Source organism: Rhinoderma darwinii, chromosome 10 (assembly GCF_050947455.1).
Source record: "Rhinoderma darwinii isolate aRhiDar2 chromosome 10, aRhiDar2.hap1, whole genome shotgun sequence".
Classification (NCBI taxonomy): Eukaryota; Metazoa; Chordata; class Amphibia; order Anura; family Rhinodermatidae; genus Rhinoderma; species Rhinoderma darwinii.
In genome coordinates this window covers 77,113,134-77,135,464 of record NC_134696.1, presented here as the reverse complement: position 1 = coordinate 77,135,464, position 22,331 = coordinate 77,113,134, and the positions used below count along the sequence as shown (strand labels likewise).

Below are 22,331 nucleotides of genomic sequence, written 5' to 3'. Positions count from 1 at the left end.
TCATGGATCAATTTCAGTGTGAATCCACATTGGAATGGGAGAATCGAGTGATCTGAGTGACTTTGAACGATTCATGGTCATCAGAGCTAGACTAGCTGGGGCCTATTTTCAATAACTGCCACCTTGTGAGGTTGTCTTTTGCTATGGTGTCTAGAGTATATCAAGAATGGTTTTATGGAGTAAAAACATTCAGCGAAAGGGGTTCCTGTGGATGTCAAATACTTGTCAACAAAAAAGGTCAGAGGAGGATGTCAAGAAAAGTCTTGAAGAACAGTCAAGCAAATTGTAGCTAGTGCTTCAGCTAACGTGTCCGAACACACAATTTGTCGTTCCTTAGCATGGATGGGCTATAACAGCAGACGACCCATTCCAGTGCCATTGCCATTGTCTAAGAGAAACAAAAAGGCAAGAGTCCAGTTTGCAAAAGAGCGCAAAATTGAATCACTGAGCAGTGAAAAATATTGCCTGATCAGATGAATCTGAATTTCTGTTGCACCGTGCTGATGGGAGGATTAGATAGTTGGGGAAGCAGCATGAATCGATGAACCCTACCTGTCAGGTGTCAACAGTTCAGGCTGGTGGACATGGATTCATGTGATGGGAGTTTTATTAACGGCGTAACATGGACGCATGTATTTAAATGGGGCTGTTCACACGGCTGATGTTTTAACAGAGCATGTGAAGAGCCTGTGAGAAAATAGGATATTTCCTATTTTCGTGCGTTTACACGGATCCTGCAATAGACTAGAGTCTGAGAGATCTGTGAAAATTGGTCCCGCACGGGTGCGACTCAGATGTGAAAAATTTCTGATTTTCATGTCCGGGTTTGCCCTTCATGGCAGCTGTTTACCCTGTGGCAGAAATAAACTGCGAGTAACTATCCTGTCCACATGGCCCAATATTAGAACCACCACCTTTACCAGCTATAATTGCAGCTAAACATTTTCTATCATTTTCTATTAATATTATTGTCAGTATTTGACACTGATGTTAAGTAGTTTTAGCTCAATCTTCTGTGTAGAATTTTGAATTTCATTCACATACATTGGTAGGTTTTGGCATTGAGCTGCCCTTTTTGTGAACGGACACAATCTCTCTACCTAGACTTTGACTAGCCTTTTCAAAATCTTATATTGGTGACCAGACATTTTTTTTTTTTACCAAGGTCAAGGCAAGAAAGCATGCTCATACCATCTCAATAACACCATTTAACTGTTGTATGATGGTCTTACAGTGGAATGCTGTATTTGCTTTACACCAACTATAATGGGACTTCTTGTTCTAAGAGTTGCGCTATTGACTGATCTGTCCATGGATGTCACCAATGTGTTATTTTTATTCCAAACATTTTATATCATTCTTAGACATCAGTAGCTTAAACCTGGGTTTTTTAAAACTTTTTCTACTCGAGCCCCACTAGCCAGAACATGGTGATGCATGGCCTTTACCACAATTGGTCAAAGTCGATTGCCAAAATGAAAATTGTTGCTTGATTTATCTTTTGTCTTTTGAAGCCATAATTATCTTTGTAGCTTATATTCAGTTTTGTAAACACTACCTCCCCAGCTGCGTCTCACCAACTGGAGAGGGGGGAGCATGACCAGTAAGGCCCACCTCACAGTTTGAGAAGCACTGGTTTAGACCTTGCCACTTTCTTTTTTTTAGCTATAAATACTTTTCAAAATTATGAATGTTATCTAATAATGTTGGCATGCTGACTACTCGCTTGTTCTAAGTCTTTTGAAGATCATGGGGGGAATTTACTAAGACTGGCGTTTTATACGACAGTCTTAAACAGGGACCCACTGGAATTTGATGCACTAAATTTATTAGGCGGCACACAGCTGTTAATAAATTTAGCTCGTGTTAGGCTGTCCATGCATTAGAAACTGAAATTTATGCTGCTATGCATATGGCGTAGATTTCTGCTTTAATTTAACCATTTTCTGGCATGAATTATAGTAAACCTGTCGGCCCTGCAACATAAAAACGAAAAAAGTTGCACATTTGTGCTGCTTTTTTCCACCCGAAAACTCATGATATTTCGTTTCAACATGGCATTCAAGGGTTTCTCCAGAACTTAAACATTGATGGGATTTCCTAAAGATAGCAGAAATGTATAGCTGAAGCCGCGGATTGGCCAGTGGGTGGGCACGTGGATTGGCCCCAATTATAATTCAATTGAGCTAATCCGCGGCTTTTCAGTGCAGAATCCACTAATATACAATACCCCATTCACATGCATTTCCGGTGGAATATTAGCGGATATTGTCAGGATTTTCAGAATATATTTATTTATTTAGCTAAAGTATATAGAGAACGAATAATATCTTACTGTTGTTTTAGTTTAGAGTCCTGCACATTTCTGTTGTTGCCTGTTTATATATATATATATATATATATATATATATATATATACAGTAAAGGAAATAAGTATTTGATCCCTTGCTGATTTTGTAAGTTTGCCCACTGTCAAAGACATGAACAGTCTAGAATTTTTAGGCTAGGTTAATTTTACCAGTGAGAGATAGATTATATTTAAAAAAAAACAGAAAATCACATTGTCAAAATTATATATATTTATTTGCATTGTGCACAGAGAAATAAGTATTTGATCCCTTTGGCAAACAAGACTTAATACTTGGTGGCAAAACCCTTGTTGGCAAGCACAGCAGTCAGACATTTTTTGTAGCTGATGATGAGGTTTGCACACATGTTAGATGGAATTTTGGCCCACTCCACTTTGCAGATCATCTGTAAATCATTAAGATTTCAAGGCTGTCGCTTGGCAACTCGGATCTTCAGCTCCCTCCATAAGTTTTCGATGGGATTAAGGTCTGGAGACTGGCTAGGCCACTCCATGACCTTAATGTTCTTCTTTTTGAGCCACTCCTTTGTTGCCTTGGCTGTATGTTTCGGGTCATTGTCGTGCTGGAAGATCCAGCCACGAGCCATTTTTAATGTCCTGGTGGAGGGAAGGAGGTTGTCACTCAGGATTTGACAGTACATGGCTCCATCCATTCTCCAATTGATGCGGTGAAGTAGTCCTGTGCCCTTAGCAGAGAAACACCACCAAAACATAATGTTTCCACCTCCATGCTTGACAGTGGGGATTGTGTTCTTTGGGTCATAGGCAGCATTTCTCTTCCTCCAAACACGGCGAGTTGAGTTAATGCCAAAGAGCTAAATTTTAGTCTCATCTGACCACAGCACCTTCTCCCAATCACTCTCAGAATCATCCAGATGTTCATTTGCAAACTTCAGACGGGCCTGTACATGTGCCTTTTTGAGCAGGGGGACCTTGCGGGCACTGCAGAATTTTAATCCATTACGGCGTAATGTGTTACCAATGGTTTTCTTGGTGACTGTGGTCCCAGCTGTCTTGGGATCATTAACAAGTTCCTCCCGTGTAGTTTTCGGCTGAGCTCTCACCTTCCTCAGGATCAAGGATACCCCACGAGGTGAGATTTTGCATGGAGCCCCAGATCTATGTCGATTGACAGTCATTTTGTGTCTTCCATTTTCTTACTATTGCACCAACAGTTGTCTCCTTCTCACCCAGCGTCTTACTTATGGTTTTTTCCAGCCTTGTGCAGGTTTATGATCTTGTCCCTGACATCCTTAGAAAGCTCTTTGGTCTTGCCCATGTTGTAGAGGTTAGAGTCAGACTGATTAATTGAGTCTGTGGACAGGAGTCTTTTATACAGGTGACCATTTAAGACAGCTGTCTTTAATGCAGGCACCAAGTTGATTTGAAACGAACGTGTAACTGGTCTGGAGGAGGCTGAACTCTTAATGGTTGGTAGGGGATCAAATACTTATTTCTCTGTGCACAATGCAAATAAATATATATAATTTTGACTATATGATTTTCTGTTTTTTTTTTTTTTATATAATCTATCTCTCACTGGTAAAATTAACCTAGCCTAAAAATTCTAGACTGTTCATGACTTTGACAGTGGGCAAACTTACAAAATCAGCAAGGGATCAAATACTTATTTCCTTCACTGTATATATATTCACATGTAGATATCCTCCATTTCAGCTAGCTGAGTTTGCAAGTCTGTGAGCTATATTTGTTTATTGTGTTTTCACTTGGTCTCCTTGCAGGGATACAAGGGCAACATGACCATTTAACCAAAGAGAAGAGGGTTATGCTGGGTGATAAAGTAACTCTTCCGTGTGACGTGCACAGCCGTGATAATTCCAGCACCCCCATACTGCAGTGGCTCTATGTAAGTAACCATAAATAACCATCACACTTGTTTCAAACTGTTCTAAAGAGAAGTGAATAATCCCCCAAACATCGTTCTTTATCTCAAATTGATGTATGTTAATTTAAATAATGTGTTACCTTGTGTATGTCAGCAACGTCTCATATATGTATTTATATGTCTTAAAGATTTTTCTATAGGATTGCACAAAGTAATGATTAACCAAGCGGACAGCTGCAGCAATACAGCCACCAACACTCTGCTCTAAGTGTATGTTCCCACAGGTCGGATACGCTCGTTAAAAGTATGCAGCGTATGTGACCTAGAACCCGCAGGAAATTCCGTCCGAAAAAACACACCAAATTGTGGTGCAGATTTTTGTGCGGAATCTCTGCTGCGGAAAACAGAGGTGAAAAAAACAAACAAACAAATACTTATCTCACTGGTGTTGCCATAGAGACCGCAAAACCCGCAACAAATAGTAAATATTGCGATTTTTGCAGTGGAAACACTGCAATTCCGCTGCAAAAATTGCAATTCTGAAAAACCACCTTCTTTCTGTTTACATTTAATAAAAAAGTCTATACTTACACCCCTGGCTTTCTCATAACTACGGCTCCTTTTCTTCACAGCTGCCCGGCCGCCTGTGATGTTACTGCAGCCCATGTGATGCTGCAGCCTGTGATTGGCTGCAGCAGCCACATGAGATGAAACGTCATCCCAGGAGTCCGGTATGCATGGTTTTTAACTGCACTTCAGCTGCTACATTTGAATATACCCTTAGGGAATATTCACACGGTGCAGTCCAATCGTGGTTTAATGGCGCAGTTACTGTGAAATCGCAGCAAAACATTGCAACTCTGCAGCAAATGTTTTTATAAGCATGGCAATAAACCATAAGATTACTGCACCGTGTGAGTAGATTCTTTGCCTACACAAGCTTATTGCTTGCAGACTTTGCAGACATATTATAGATTTCTTCTTATAGCCATACACTATATTTTAGGTTAAATTACCCCCATTCAAAAGTGCAAATGGTCTGAGGGACTGTTTGAACACATAAGGAAACACGTTACAAAGATCTCTTTCACGTGCAAAAGTTAGGTCAGTATTTTGCATCAGTATTTTAAAACCAAGAGTGGGTCCAAAACACGCAAGAGGTACAAATCTTTCCATTATACAGTTCTCTGCATAGGTTGCTCTTCTAGTTTTGGCATACCAAATACTGAAGCAAAATACTGACCAAAATGTGTGAAAGAGACCCGACAGGGACCAAGAGGAGGAGAATAGAGGGAAATAGGATAAGCTCAGTAATAGATTGGTTTATATGATTTAGTATTTTTTTAATAAAATGCAAAGTACATTTTGCCCAGACCCACAGCTCAGGGCAAATGAAGGTCATAAAGGCCCCCTCTATTAGATAAAAAATAAACCTGACTATGGTAATCCCTTGACTTCAATACTATATTTCCTGTTTTGATCCAGTGATAACAGCTGATTGCCAAGTGTTCCAGCAGCCGGACTTTGTAGACAAGCTCTTTAAACATTGGCATTAAGTAGCATTCTCCTAAACTGCACCTTTACTAGGTGATGAAATGCTACTTACTATTGACTACTTAATCACTCACATATAGGCAATTGTTGGGAGTTAAGAGGGTGGTTGCAGATGAGGAAATCATAGACGAGAGGTTAAAAACAATGTGTGATCAATTGCTAGAACAAATTTACCCTAAACCGATCCTTGGGAGAGCTCTAAATAAGGTTAAAAAATTAGAACGATGTATTTTATTGAAAGATAAAAAGAATGCACAGAAAATAATTCCTTTTGTGTCAGCTTATGCCCCAATTTGTGGTAAGATTTCCAATATCCTTGGTCATGGCTGTGGGGAATGTGGACCCACTGGGCCACTCCGCCGTAACAGAGTAGCAGCTGGTCAAATGGATGTCAATAACATGTCACTAGGATGAGAGTACCTGGACAGCTGGCTTGTGCCGGATAATCAGCAGCTGGCTTGTACCGGACTATTGGAGGCTGGCTTGTGCTGGATAATCAAAAGCTGGTTTGTGCTGGATAAATGAAACTTGTCTTGGATACAGGACATGGATACTGAAGTCGTCTCGGAAGCTGGACTTGGCACAGACCACGGACACTGAATTCGTCAAAGACACTGGACTTGACACGGTACCAGACACAGATACTGAAGTCGTCACAGACACTGGACTTGACATGGACACCGGACACATATATTCAAGTCGTCACGGACACTGGACTTGGCACATTGGACTTGGCATGGACACCAGACATTGGACTTGACACAGAACACGGATACAGGATAATGCTTGGAAAACTTTGCAGACCAACACATGGTAAGATACAACAGTTATCAGGCAATGAGGATACAAGCGCGCACACCCTACGGGCATCAGCCGAAGGAGAGAGCAGTGTGCGCTGCCGTCTCTGGGGAAGGAGACACTGGCAAGGCTTCAGAGTCCTGTAGTTGCCGGTATGTGGGGAATGTCAGCGGTCAGCGACTGCGGGCATTACAGTACCCACTCTTAGGTACAGAGTGTAGGAAAATCTTCTTGATGAGAGCTGGGGCATCCACATTTTCTTCAGACTCCCAAGACCTCTCCTCTGGACCAAAACCCTTCCAATCCACCAAGTAAAAGGTCTTCCCCCTACCATCTTGTAGTCCAGGATTTCCTTGACCTTGAAGACACCAGAAGAACCGCTGGGGGCAATTGCAGAGCCCAGAGATTTACTGTACTGGTTGAGGACCACAGGCTTCAGGAGGGACGCATGGAAAGAATTGGCAATCTTGAGGGTAGGGGTAGAAGTAACTTGTGAGACACAGCGTTGATCTGTTGCAGAACGTCAAAGGGACCAAGGAATCTTGGAGCGAATATGTAGGAGGGAATTTTCAGACAAATATTTTTAGAAGACAACCAGACTTTGACTCTGGCATATTTCTTCATGTGATTCACTGCCTGCAGGATCGCAGACCCGGGTGGCTGCCAGACCTGAAGAAAGCTTCCGAAAGAAGTATTAGCTGCAGGCACTTGAGATGTAGCCGGTGCTGGAAAAGGGGCACGAGAATGTTGGCTGTAAACAATAAAAAATGGAGATGTAGCAGTAGACTCACTCGTGTGATTATTGTAAGAGTATTCGACCCATGGAAGAAGATGCACCAAAATTGTTATTTTGAACAGATATAAAATGACGAAGACAATTTACTAGCACTTGATTAATCCTTTCAACTTGGCCGTTGGATTATGGGTGGTACACAGAAGAAAAGTCCAATTTCACATCCAAAAGTTTGCACAGGGCTCTCCAGAATTTAGAAGTGAATTGTACACCACGATCAGACACGATATGGAGGGGTAATCCGTGCAAACAAAAAATATGTCAAACAATACATTTGCCAGGCAAGGAGCTGAGGGAAGGCCAGACAGAGGAACAAAATGTGGCATCTTGGAAAAAAGATCCACCACGACCCAGACAGTGGTACATCCGGCCGAAGGAGGATGATCTGTAATAAAATCCATGGTAATATGTTGCCAGGGACCATCAGGAACAGGCAGAGGTGGGAGTAGACCTGCAGGCTTGGAATGGGTAGGTTTATTTTGGGCGCAGTTGGTACACAAGGAGACATAGTAAACATCTTTGGGCAGCGTGATCCACCAGTAGTGACGAGAAATAAAGTCCCAAGTCTCACGAATAACAGATTGCCCTGCCAACTTTGAATTATATCCCCTGATGAAAATTTTCTTCCTGTCAGTAGGACGAACAAAATTTTTTCCAGAAGGAATGTCTTTAATCTGCAGAGTTAACAGAAATAATCCTAGAAGGGTCAATGATATGCTGTGGATCCTCTTCAGAGTCATTTATCTTAAACCACTGACCCAGTGCATCGGCCTTTATATTTTTATCAGCACGATGGAAATGGAGTAGGAATTGGAATCTGGCAAAGAATAGCGACCAACTGGCTTGACGAGGGTTCAGGCGTTGTGCAGACTGTAAATAAGTGAGATTTTTGTGATCAGTGTAGATGATAATAGGGTGAGCAGCCCCCTCTAGCAAATACTTCCACTCTTCTAAGGCTAATTTGACAGCGAGTAACTCACGGTCCCCAATGGAGTAATTTCGTTCTGCAGTAGAGAAGAGTTTTGAGAAGAAACCACAGGAAACCACCTTAACCTTGGAGTTTCTTTGAAAGAGAAGTGCTCTAGCCCCAATGGAAGAAGCGTCAACCTCCAACGAGAATTGCCAAGAAACATCAGGAGGGTGAAGAGCGGAGGCAGAAGTGAAGGCTCTCTTGAGGTTGGTGAATGCCGACTCTGCTTCAGGGATCCAGACTTTAGCATTCAGCCTCTTCTTGGTGAGAGCAGAGATAGGAGCGGAAAGTGATGAGAAGTTTGGGATGAACTGGCAGTAGAAATTTGTGAAGCCAAGAAATCTCTATACGGCACGGAGACCTTGATGACGTGACCACTCTAAGATGGACTTCACTTTCCTTGGATCTATCTTGAGTCCACGATCGGAAACTATATTGTAATGTCGGGGTAAGGAGACAGACAGGTGAGCCCTAATCTACCCGCCACTCAGTCCCTACCTACTTGCACGGCCCGTCCTAGGCGACGGCGTACAACTGGGCGACGGTCCCTACGCTCAATAAGTGCATGACAGACAAACAGATGAGGGTACACAGAAGCTAAGGGAAATGGGGCAGTTGCCCACGGCAACACCGTGAGCAACAAGAGTAGTGAACGAGCCGAGTCAAACCAGGAGTGTACGAGGTACCAAACGCAGAGCAGGAGAGTAATCAGTAAAGCCAGGGTCAATTTGAAGCAGAGGTCAATAGTACTAGCAGGAACAGCAGAGCCAGGAAACCAGACAGAATCACAGGCAAAGGAAGAGCAGGAAATGAAGGTATAAATAGACCGAGGGCGGGAGCTAGCTCCGTCTGGCCAGGCTGTGATAGGTTCTCCCACTCCTCAGCCTATCAGCCTGAGTGGTAGCAGATCGAGTCACTCTATCAGACCTAGGAGCAGATGCAGACTGATTAAACACGGGCGTCGGCACAGAAGCTGTGTCTGGTAGATCCTTTACATATATAGCCCAGAAAGGGTAAGGATTTTCTTTCGAACACGCACTTTTCAAGTATGGCATAGAGGTTATTCCCCCTCAACCGTGACAGGACTTGGCGAACATGCTTCCGGTGAGTCATCACATCTAGTGAATAAATTAATATATCATCAAAATATACCACCACACAGACATACAGTAGATCCCGGAAGATGTTGTGTACGAATTCCTGGAACACAGCTGGAGCGTTGCACAATCCAAAGGGCATCGCAAGATATTCATAGTGAACGTGTCGGGTGTTGAATGCGGTTTTATATTCGTCACCCTTGCGGATACGGATCAGGTTATATTCCCCGCATAGATCCAGCTTTGTGAAAATTTTGTCCCACAAATTCTGTCGAAGAGCCCTGAGATCAGCGGCTAGAGGTACTTGACAGTGATTGTGTTTAGACCACGATAGTCGATACAAGGCCGGAGAGATCCATCTTTCTTTTCTACAAAGAAGAATCCGGCTCCGGCTGGAGAAGTAGACTTCCTGAAAAAAAAACCCTCTTCTCCTTGACGAGAGAGGATAAACCCATCCACGAGGAAGTGAAGCTTCAGGGAGCAATTCAATATGACAATCGTAAGGACAATTTGGAGACAGGACCTCTGGCCACGTCTGCGCTGTCGCTCCTGATCAGACAGTCTAACTCTGTCCACCTGCCTAGGTTCTTTAGGGACAACAATCGAAGGAGGTAGCAGAGGTCTCTGGAACTTAGGTGCGATTCCGTAGGACCTTCTTTCTTGACAAACTTCCTAGGCGCGTTCTTGGAACCTCATGTCGATCCGTGTAGCCAGAAGAAGCAGAGCATCCAAGGAAGACGGGAGATCACGACCCGCCAGCTCATCTTTGATTTGAGGGGCTTATCCCTGCCAGAAGGTTGGCACCAAGGCCTCATTGTTCCAGGCAAGCTCCGCTGTCAAAGTATGGCACTGTATAGTGTACTCTCCTACCGTCGATTCTCCTTGGTGGAGAGTCAAAAGCGAAGCAGCGGCAGAACACGATTGGCCTGGTTCTTCAAACACAATGCGAAAAGTATCCAACTGACCAACTGTAGGTTGAAAGATACCAGCCCCTCGCATTCCCATATAGGGTTTGCCCATGCCAGAGCTTTGCAAGAGAGTTAGGGAGATAATGAAAGCAACTTGTCAGATTAGAAGGAAAAAGATGTGCATGCACTGGATCTTGTAGTGGATCTTGAAGTGAATCTTGCACTGTTTGAGGAAGCCTCGACGAGTTCTTGCATCTCCATCGTAACAAGGTGGAAGTGGCAACGAAATTCCGGATCCAGAACTGACTGGAGTGATGGTGGGTGGTGGAGTAGCAACTGGGGCAACATCCAAGTGTGTGGCAATAGAGTTGTTCACTTGTAGAAGCTGATCCTGGCGTGCATGGCGATCTTGCATGTCCGCTTGTATTACTTGGACCGGCGTCCTAGATTGACCAGTGGGATCCATGGTCTGGGCAAACTGTCACGACTGTGGGGAATGTGGACCCACTGGGCCACTCTGCCGTAACGGAGTAGCAGCTGGTCAAACGAATGTCAATAACAGTCACTAGGATGAGAGTACCTGGATAGCTGGCTTGTGCCGGATAATCAGAAGCTGGTTTGTGCGCGACTATCGGAAACTGACTTGTGCTGTATAATCGGAATTTGTCTTGGATACAGGAAACGGATACTCTAGTGATCTCGGACACTGGACTTGGCATGGACACTGGACACAGATACTGAAGTTGTCACGGCCACTGGATTTGACACGAACACTGGACACATATACTGAAGTCATCACGGACACTGAACTTGACACGGACACGGATATGAAAGTGGTTATGGACACTGGAATTGGCACGGACACCGGACACGAATACTGAAGTCGTCACGGACACTGGACTTGACACAGATACAGATACTGAAGTCATCGTGGACACTGGACTGGACACGGACACCAGACACGGATATTGAAGTCATCACGGACACTGGACATGACACGGACACCAGACACGGATACTGAAGTCGTCACAAATACTGGACTTGGCACACTGGACTTGGCACGGACACCGGACACTGGACTTGACACCGAACACGGATACAAAATACAGGATAACGCTTGGGAGCCATTGCAGACCAACACAGGGTTAGACTTGACATTGTTCAGGCAATGAGGAAATCGGCAGAGGTCCTTTTAAAGTCCCGGGTTAGCTGGGACTGGTTAGGGGTGATTGTTCCTGGTGTGCGTGCTGGCCCTTTAAGACCTGGGATGAGCACGAGCACCCTACGGGCATCAGTCGGAGGAGAGAGAGCAGTGTGTGCCAGTGTCTCTCGTGCTTGTAGATAATTATGCACTAAATAGAACTATGAATGCATTGAATAATTATATAAGTATACATTGAATAGGTCTCATTTTCTTTTCTGTTCACTTGAATAAGAGCAGAGATGCAGTACTGCAGCATGGCCTGCTTCCGGAACGGACATCCGGTGCCCGGAGGCAGCCGGAAAAAGCTGATCAGTGCGGAGTTCGGATGTCGGACCCCCACCGATCATATACTAATGACCTATCCTACGGATAGGTCTTCAGTATGAAAAATCGCCCCGTGCCCTGACCACCCCTGTAATTTCTAGTTTAGCTAGCATGTTTTTTTTCCACTCTGGCTTCGCTGTCAGGATGTTCCTGCTTTTACTGCTGTGTGCATGAATGAATGAATGAAGGAATGAGTCTACAGCATGACTTACCACGCAGCGAGGCAGTGATTTATGTGCATATAGGTAGAGACAAGAATGCAGTGCTATCTGTGCATACATCATGTACAGGTAGAGACAAGGAGGCAGTGCTATCTGTGCATACATCATTTACAGGTAGAGACAAGGAGGCAGTGCTATTTGTACATACATCATTTACAGGTAGAGACAAGGGGGCAGTGCTATTTGTTCATACATCATGTACAGGTAGAGACAAGGAGGCAGTGTTATCTGTGCATACATCATTTACAGGTAGAGACAAGGAGGCAGTGCTATCTGTGCATACATCATTTACAGGTAGAAATAAGGAGGCAGTGCTATTTGTACATACATCATTTAATGGTAGAAACAAGGAGGCAGTACTATCTGTGCATACATCATTTACAAGTAGAGACAAGGAGGCAGTGCTATCTGTGCATACATCATTTACAGGTAGAGACAAGGAGGCAGTGCTATCTGTGCATACATCATTTACAGGTAGAAATAAGGAGGCAATGCTATTTGTACATACATCATTTACAGGTAGAGACAAGGAGGCAGTGCTATCTGTGTATATATCTGCAGCGTAATACAGTAGCAGCAGAGTAGATGAAATTTGAACAAATCTCATCCACACACTGCGTAAAAAATGCACTAGAAAACTGTTGATAAATTGACCTGCTGTGCATTTTTTTTTAATCCGCAGCATGTCCATTTATGTAGCAGAATCGCTGCTTTCTGTTGTGGGTTTTCTCCATTGAATTCAATGGGGAGCTAAAACCCGCAACAAATATCAGATGTTGCTATTTTTGCGGCGCAAAAGCTGCGATTCTGCCACAAAAAAATTGCAACTCAGAAAAAAAAAGGTTATACTTACCCAGAACTTTGTGCTTCTGCGTCCAGCCCGGCCCCTAGGGATGACGTTTCATCCTATTTGACTGTTGCAGCACGTCAGGGAGACGCGTGGCAAGGAAAGTATAGGTTTTTTTGACCTGCCTTAGTGCTCCTTACATCCTGACAAGTGCTTCTCTTAAGGTGCCCTCCACATTGTGTTATCGCCCTGCGTTTATCTTGTACATCGGAAAAGCTCCCAACATGCACGATAAATATGTTCATAGGGCTCCATTATGTCCTTTTGGTCTCCGTCGGGTTGGTATACTTTGGTACACATACTTATTTATTTTTTTTGAAGGATGGAATAACGTAGTAGACTCTGATATTCCATCTTGAGAGATCCCGCAAAAAAACGTATGCCGCTTCTGACAACACTATATGGACAGTAATGTCAGGAGCTTCCCAATGTCGGAGTCCCCAGGCAGAGCATCGCAATCACTCTGTCCTTGGACTTTGGCCCAGGTAAAACTCCTGACGCCTCTGTTCATTTATGGACCGTGACTTGAGGAGTTTCCCCGGGGCCATTCCCCAGGCGACGTATCCCATTGTATGCCATATGTTTTGTCTGAATTCAATAAAATACAGGGTATCAACTTGAAGTCAGTGACAAAATCAGTTACTGCATATAGCGTACAAACGTGAGCACCACACTTTCCGTTGCCCACCCCCGGTAATGGAGGGGCAATCTCTTTGGCTGTTTGGAGTGCAGAAATTCCTGATGGTGGCCCTGCAGAGAGACACGCACGCACACACGCACGCACGCACGCACTCACACACACACACACTTTTGATGTAGTGTTTGGCTCAGTTTTTTTTAGCTAAACACAGGAATCGACGCAAAAGAAAAGACATGCAATAGTCTTTTCTTTATACCTTTCCTTCCTTTCTTTTTGGATGCATTTCTGGCTTGGGCTAAAAAAACGGCACCAAAAACTGCATCAAAACTGATCCTTGCCTTACGGCTCCTATGGAGGTTGTCAAAAAGCTTTCCAGTGTAAGTCCTGGATGGCAGCTCTACCTGCAACGATAGGGAAGTTGGGAATGCATCACTACAAACAATGACGGCTCATAATCAGTTTTGTTGCGATTTTGCATGAATCGCAGCAAAAACCGGGACAAAACTGCATTGTGTATGTCCTGCAAAAGGACCTGCAGACATAAGGTCACATGACCACAGGTCCTAGTACAGCAGAAAGACTCCACAGAGAAGACTGTGAGGTGAGCTGCTAGGAAAGTTTAAGGGGATGTATTTGTTTAAGGGGTCTGTGGTCTGTATTTAGGGGGTCTGGTCTGGGCTCCATATTTAGGGGGTCTGGTCTGGGGTCTGTATTAGTTTAAGGGGGTCTGTATTTAGGGGGTCTGTATTAGATTAAGGGGTCTAGGGTCTGTATTTAAAGGGGTTTTCCCATCAGGGACATATCCCTAGGATATGTCATAAATGTCAGATAGATATGGTCCCACCTCTGTGACCCGCACCTATCTCTAGAACGGGGCTTCCTAAACCCTGTTCTACCGCTCTGTTCCAGCTAAAGCGTCTGATTCCCTACCATGAAGAAGAAATTCACCGTAGCTCAAGGAGTCCCATAGTAGTGAATGGGCTAAGCTGTTTCCGTAACTGCTATTAAGTTCTCTGGGACGTACGGAAACAGCTTAGCCCATTCACTACTATGGGAGTTATGAAAACAGCATAGCTCAGCGAGCTATGCTGTTTTCTTCTTCATGGTCGGAAATCACACGCTTCATCCAGAACAGAGAGCAGTAGAATGGGGTTTAGGGGGGCCCGTTCTAGAGATAGGTGCGGGTCCCCCGTAACATTATTCATATTATTCACCACTCAGCTGTTCCAGAAAGAGATATACCGCAACTGATAAATGGTTAAATATCATTATGAAAATTTCAGAACAGAACTTCTGTTTACTGGTGATTTTTGGTTTTAGGGGTATATGCTCTTTTTTTTTTTTTAGAAAAAGTACAGTAGTCATGATTAAACTACTCATCTACACTGTAATATTAGATGCCGTTATTTACTTGCCGCCTTTCCCTTTTCCATAGGAGAAGAATGGAAACCACATTATTTATACCACTGGACCAAAAGGAACATCCATGGAAGAAACAGACATGAAAAGTCGTGTTAGTGTAAATGCGAATTTGGAGCTGGTGATTGAAAATGTACACATTCAAGACAAGAAGCTATTTATTTGTCGGTTTGAGGACCAAAGTGGCGTAGCCAGCGAAAGCAAAGTGAACGTCAACGTCTACAGTGAGTTCTAAGTGTATAAAAGTGTTCTTTATAGGTATAGTCCCCTTTACACATATTGATCACTTGGAAACATCAATATATACACTAAATTTGGTCCTTAAAGGGTACCTAACTTTACAGGTGACTTTTTAGAATAAGCTGTCATGTGTGTACATGAGGAATAACAATATTTCTGCCCATTATATGACTTGAATTCTGCATTAGCAGTTTCGCACTCTGCAGGCTCTAGCTCTAATTCTCAGTTGTCTCTGAGCTAGTGGGCGGAGCTTAACTGCTATCATGTCTTCTATACACTGCACACATAGAAGAGGAGAATCCTGCTGTCCTATCTCTATCTATCACACACACACACACACATATATATATTTATATATATTTATATATATATATATATATATATATATATATATATATATACATATATCCAGAAGCATGGAGCAGAGATTATACAGCAGTAATGAGAAGTGTCGCTGAGAATCCAGCACTGGGGTAAATAGAAATCTGCAGCTGTCAATTCTGCTCAGTTACCAGGGTCAGCCAATGCTTGACAACAGGAGTGAACAGCAGATTACAGGAAGGAAAACACATAGGGGCAGTAACTTCACTCAGAATTTGCATGTATAATACAACTGAATTTTAACAGTAATAAATTATTCATTAAATAAGTTGATTTATATCTGGTATACTATTAGATTAGAATAAATTGTTTGAAAAGTTAGTGTCTATTTAAGTTGAAGGCAGTTTATCATCTAGATATTTTTTTTTTTACCAACTAAAACCAGATAATGAAACATTATTTTTTTAATCTGTTTTTATTTTCTGATTGTATATTTTTTTTTATCCATCTTTTTGTACATGGTTATGGGGCCGCCATCTTGCATGAGGTGCTGCTCTGTGATCAGCAGTTTAGAGATTTGCTTTAAAATAGCCACGTGTACATAGGAAACCTTAGGCTAAAGCCGGCTCATTGAATTCTATGGGACAGTGTTGTGGGCATGCTCTGTGACATGTGCGAAGGTCACTTTCCAGGAAAAGGGGAGCAGATGAGCTTTGTCCACCTCACCTTTTGTCAGTGGTATGATCTAGCTTTATCAAAGAGGAGTTACTGTTCATTGCAATCCTGCCTGTGATGATGAGATGACTGCTTAGAAGTGATCTCTACAGAACAGGAAGTGTCAGCCTATTGTGTGGGATCAGTGGTCACTGTGAAAACGGCAAAACTTCCAAAATGTGTATTAATACTGAAATTTAAATTAAAAAGTAAAACAAAAAAAAAGACACCACCAAAAAAAAACATTTAACATAAAAACGTTATTTAAACATTACGTCCTTTTGTGACAGTATATTCCCTATGAGTATGAGGCACCACTGACTTAAGCAATGATGTTAGACAATAAGGTCTTTACAGTAGGTGCATTTAACCCAAAGGTACAGGCCAAAAATATGTGGACAACGGACCCTCACGCCTATATAAGATTGTTGGACATCCCATTCCAAAACCATGGCCGGTAATATGGAGTTTAGAACCCTTTTGCGGCTCTTGGAGTATGACAAGCTTTTGGAGTATGTCTGTGGGAATTTGTGTCCATTTAGCCAAAGGAGAATTTGGGATATCAGACGCTAATGTTGTACGAGGAGGTCCATCTCACAATCCGCATTCCAATTCATCCCAAAAGAGTTTGATTGGGTTGAGGTCATGGCTCTGTTCAGGAACAAGAAATGCTCCTCCACCAAACTGTGGGCACAAAGTTGGAAGCATACAATTACTTAAAATGTCTTATGTATGCTGTAGCATCAAGATTACCCTTTACTGGAAATAAGGAGCCTAGCCCAAATGCCCTTGGCATTGCGCACGGTGACCTTAGGTTTGTGTGCAGCTGCTCGATAATGGAAACCCGTTTTACGAAGTTCCTAATGCATGGCTCTTGTGCTGATATCACTTTCAGAGGCAGTGTGGAACTCTGTAGGGAATGATGTAACACACAATAAGCGATTTATACATGCCATGCGCTTCAGCACTTGGCTGACCCGCTCTGTGAGTTTTTGTGTGGTTTTCTACTTCGTGGCTCAGCTGTTGTTACTCCTTCCTCTTCTCAATAATAACACTTACAATTGATCAGGGCAAATTTAGCAGATTAGAAATTTCATGAACTGACTTGTGCCAATGGTAGCATCCTATGACAGTGCCACGTTTAAAGTCACTTAGCTCTTCATTACAACCCATATTACTACCAATGTTTGTCTATGGAAATTGCATGGCTGTGTGCTTGATTTTATGCACCTGTTTGCAATTGATGTGGCTTAAACACCTGAACACAATAATTACGAAGGATCTCCACATACTTTTGGCCATGTAGTATTTAAGGGTACAGACTTTGTGCCCAGGGGCATTGTTAGGTCCATAGAGGTTCTTCCCCCAATTTTTGCCTAACACTTGAATGTACATCATTTTCTATAATACTACTAATACAGTAACTTTAAATAGGTTATTTAGGTTTTTATAATTGATGACCTATCCTTAGGATAGGCCAGCAATATTAGATCGACTGGAGTCCTACTCTCGGCACCCCCACTGATCAGTTATTTAAAAGAGCTGCATCGATGGTATGAGCACCGCAGCCTCTTCATTGTTTACATGGCTTCCTTTTCGTTCGTACTCGCATGCGCTGTTGTATTTTTAGTAGTCGTGCAAGGTATTGCCCCACTGTTGTCTGTGTGAAATCTCTATTTGGCATTATGCATAAACCCAGAGCCATCTGTCAGACTGTGAGATGGTGAAGGATGATGGGACGCTTCAGAGAAAATTAAGTTATTGAACCCAGAAAACCCCATTCATATCCGACTATATTACTGTGCAAATTTTTAGGCAATTGTGGAAAAACGTTGCAAAGTAAGAATTCTTTTTAAAACAGAAGTGTTAGTAGTTTTTTTTAATCACTTAACAAATTGCAAAGTGAATGAACAGAGGAGAAATCTAAATCAAATAAATATTTGGTGTGACCACCCTTGGCATTCAAAACTGCATCAATCCTGCTGGGTACACTTGCACATAGTTTTTGAAGGAACTCGGCAGAAAGGTTGTTTTAACCCCTTAATGACCGGGCCTGAAAAGACCTTAATGACGAAGCCAGATTTGTTAAATCTGGTATGTCCGACTTTATCAGAGAATAACTGTGCGAAAGTTTTGAATATCCAAGTAATTCTGACATTGTTTTTTCGTCACATGTTGTACTTTATTTTAGTGGTAAAAGTAGACTGATACGATTTGCGGAAATGAATGAAAAAATAGAAAAATTGAAGAAATTTTGTAAAAATTATCATTTTTCCCTATTTTTAACTGCAATATGTCACATATGTACATACATACTGTACAATTTTTTTTATTAAATATATATTTCCATCGCTTTACTCTATTTTGGCAGCACTTTTGAAAAAAAAATATTTTTTTTTTTTAGCAATTTAGAAGACTTACAAGTTTAGTAATGATTTTATAAATTTTGAAGTACATTTTGTTTTCCTGCACCAAGCCAGGTTTTCAGAGGCTCATAGGTGTCAGAATGGTGGAAACCCCCACAAGTGACACCATTTTGAAAACTACACCCCTTAAGGTATTTATTAAGGGGTGTTGTAAGTATTTTGACCCCACAGTTTTTTTGTAAGAATTCATGCAAAGCAGGCGTAAAAACATATAATTTCACTTTTTTCATAAAATTATCACTTTGAAGACCGATTTCTTTGTAAAGCGACCATGAGAATGAAGAAATGCACCCCAAAATCTATCACCCTGTTTCTCCTGTTTTCAAAAATGCCCACATTGTGATCCTAATGCGTTGCCTGGACACACGGCAGGGCCCGAAAGGAAGGGAGCAACAGGAGGCATTCAGGTCTCATTTTTGCTTGAAAATGTTTTAGGCCCCACTGTACATTTGGAGAGGTTTTGAACTACCAGAACGATAGAAACTCCCCATAAACAACCCCATTTAGAAAACTAGACACCTTAAGGTATTTATCTAGGGGTGTAGTGAGTATTTTGACCCCACAGTTTTTTGCTAAATTTAATGTATAGCAGGTGAAATAAAAAAAACAAACACTTTTTATATAAAAGTATCACTTTGAAGACCGATTTCTTTGTAAAGCGACCATCAGAATGAAGAAACACACCCTAAAATCTATCACCCTGTTTCTCCTGTTTTCAAAAATGCCCACATTGTGACCCTAATGCGTTGCATGGACACACGGCAGGGCCTGAAAGGAAGGGAGCAACCGGAGGCATTCAGGTCTCATATTTTGCTTGAAAATGTTTTAGGCCCCACTGTACATTTGGAGAGGTTTTGAACTACCAGAACGATAGAAACTCCCCATAAACGACCCCATTTAGAAAACTAGACCCCTTAAGGTATTTATCTAGGGCTGTAGTGAGTATTTTGACCCCACAGTTTTTTGCTAAATTGAATGCATAGCAGGTGAAATAAAAAAACAAAACACTTTTTATATAAAAGTATCACTTTGAAGACCGATTTCTTTGTAAAGCGACCATGAGAATGAAGAAACACCCCCCAAAATCTATCACCCTGTTTCTCCCATTTTCAAAAATGCCCCCATTGTGACCCTAATGCGTTGCCTGGACACACGGCAGGGCCCGAAAGAGAGGTAGCGCCCGAAGACTTTCAGGACACACATTTTGCTTGAAAATGTTTCAGGTCCCATTACACATTTATAGAGGCACTGAGCTGCCAAAAAGATAGAAACTCCCCATAAATTACCCCATTTTGAAAACTAGACTGCTTAAGGTATTCATCTAGGTGTGTACTAAGTGTTTTGACCCCACAGTTTTCGCAGGAATTAATGCAAAGCAGGTTGAAAGAAAATTTTATTTCACTTTTTTTCACAAATGTGTCATTTTAAGGTCAGATTTCTTGTACAGAGGACATGAGAATAAGGAAATGCACCAGAAAATGTATCACCCTGTTTCTCTTGTGTTCAAAAATATCCCCATTGTGGCCCTAATGTGTTTCCTGGACACACGGCAGGACCCAAAAGGAAGGGAGCACCCGGAGGCTTTCAGGACACACATTTTGCTTTGAAAATGGGAGGATTCCACTTTTCTAGATTGAGAAATAGATGTCCCTAACAGTTTCTACACCCTATGACTACGTCGTGCTAAGAAAGCAGCTGTCCTGAAATCATGTCAGTCCATAGACATTATGTATATCAACCCGCTCTGATATATAGTAAGTTAGAGTGGGAAAATGCATTAAACTGTTGGCGGAAAAAGGCAATATATCCAAAAAAAAGGAGGAAGAATGTATCCAGCTATGTGGAAAACTAGAGCATGTTCACAGGATGAAAGAAAATTTGTAGGGCTGTAATGACTTTATTATTCAAAGTGACTGGTCATACAACGTCTCTTTAGCTCCATCAATCCCTATATAAGGGACGAATGTGCCAAGTGACGCGGTACACCATAACAAGCCCCTGCCCGGCAAGGTAGGAACCGCAATGTGCACAAAACAACCAATCACCTGTAGAATATATAAAGGGGCAGTGTCCCACACCGTATGTATAGATACAGTAAAGGACCACTACTCCCCAAATTAATGTCGCTATTTCTAGAAGTATTGTCGGGTGTAAGAGGTCCACCAAAAACCTGAACAAAACTGTAATAAAGCCCATAGTGTATTGATAAGGACAAAACAGGGACTTATGCATAGACCAGGGTTTGGAAGGACAAGCGGAACAATAATATCGTGACTCACTTCGCTGTCCTCGTTTGCTGCAGACCCGACACCGTTTTTTGGGGTATTTTTGGTTAGATGTTGAAGGGATGGGGTGTAAAAAATGTTTTTCAACAAGTCGGTGTACATCCTCTGACTCATGGACTACTCTCTGGTCTGCAGATTGAAATAGGAGATCTTCAATCACTTTCTCCTGAAATTCAAAGAATGTCGCCCTGCCCGCTGATTTTTTGTACAGGACAAATGCGTTCTGCATCGCAACTTGAATTTGTTATAGCCGATGACACACACAGGCTTTTGTCTATCTGCAGAGGCCCCACGTTCTCTAATAGTTGCTGTTGCACTTGAATGGACAGTGCTGATCATGTAGACGTCCTTGCGGTCACGAAATTTTAAAGCCAGCATCTTCTCAATTTGAAAAGCACATGACTCCCCCTTTCGTAGTTTTTTATCCACAAGTTGACGTGGGAAACCTTTGCGATTCCTGCGTATTGTGCCACAGGCTCCGGTGTTGGCACAATGAAGGGCGCTAAACAATGGCACCCTGGTATAAAAACTGTCCGTGTATACATGATACCCCTTGTGTAGGAAAGGGCCAATTAAATCCCACACAATCTTACCAGTGGTACCAATATTTGGAGGGCAGCCTGGTGGATTAAATTCACTGTCTTTACCCTCGTAGATCTTAAATGCACATGTGTAGCCAGTAGTGCTTTCACATAACTTGTAGATCTTTACACCGTATTTTGCACTTTTTGAGGGTATGAATTGACGGAATGAGAGACGCCCCTTGAAATTTGTGGGATTCCACAACCTGGCATTAGGTGACGAAGGCTTATTGGCAATGTACTGCCTGGCATACAAATTTGTATGCCGGGAGTAGCAATAAAGTCATTTATGGTGGGAGAAAATAAACTCGTGGGTTCCCACACTAAATCGGTTTGGTGGGGTTGTGCAATTTCAGGGGCTGCACTTTGAACGGACGTTGTGGCAACTGCGCCATCTCCCATATCACTGGTGCTGGGTCTCATATCCATAGAATCCCTTGAAGCGACACTTTCGCTGTCAAGTAAGGCTGGGTTCACACGACCTATTTCCAGATGTAAACGAGGCGTATTATGCCTCGTTTTACGTCTGAAAATAGGGCTACAATACGTCGGCAAACATCTGCCCATTCATTTGAATGGGTTTGCCGACGTACTGTGCAGACAACCTGTCATTTACGCGTCATCGTTTGACAGCTGTCAAACGACGACGCGTAAAAATACAGCCTCATCAAAAGAAGTGCAGGACACTTCTTTGGACGTTTTTGGAGCCGTTTTCTCATAGACTCCAATGAAAACAGCTCCAAAAACGGACGTAAAAAACGCAGCGAAAACGCAG

The 22,331-nt window shown here is 42.5% G+C and overlaps 1 protein-coding gene across 2 annotated transcripts in view; it reads left to right on the top strand.

Moving 5' to 3' along the window:
• MCAM (melanoma cell adhesion molecule) overlaps positions 1-22,331 on the top strand; it is a 172,579-nt gene that overhangs the window by 56,208 nt on the left and 94,040 nt on the right. For both annotated transcript variants that reach the window (XM_075840087.1, XM_075840088.1), the window contains 2 exons: positions 4,111-4,235; positions 15,006-15,213. In XM_075840087.1, the coding sequence (XP_075696202.1) occupies positions 4,111-4,235; positions 15,006-15,213 (333 nt within the window). The remainder of the gene's footprint in view (positions 1-4,110; positions 4,236-15,005; positions 15,214-22,331) is intronic.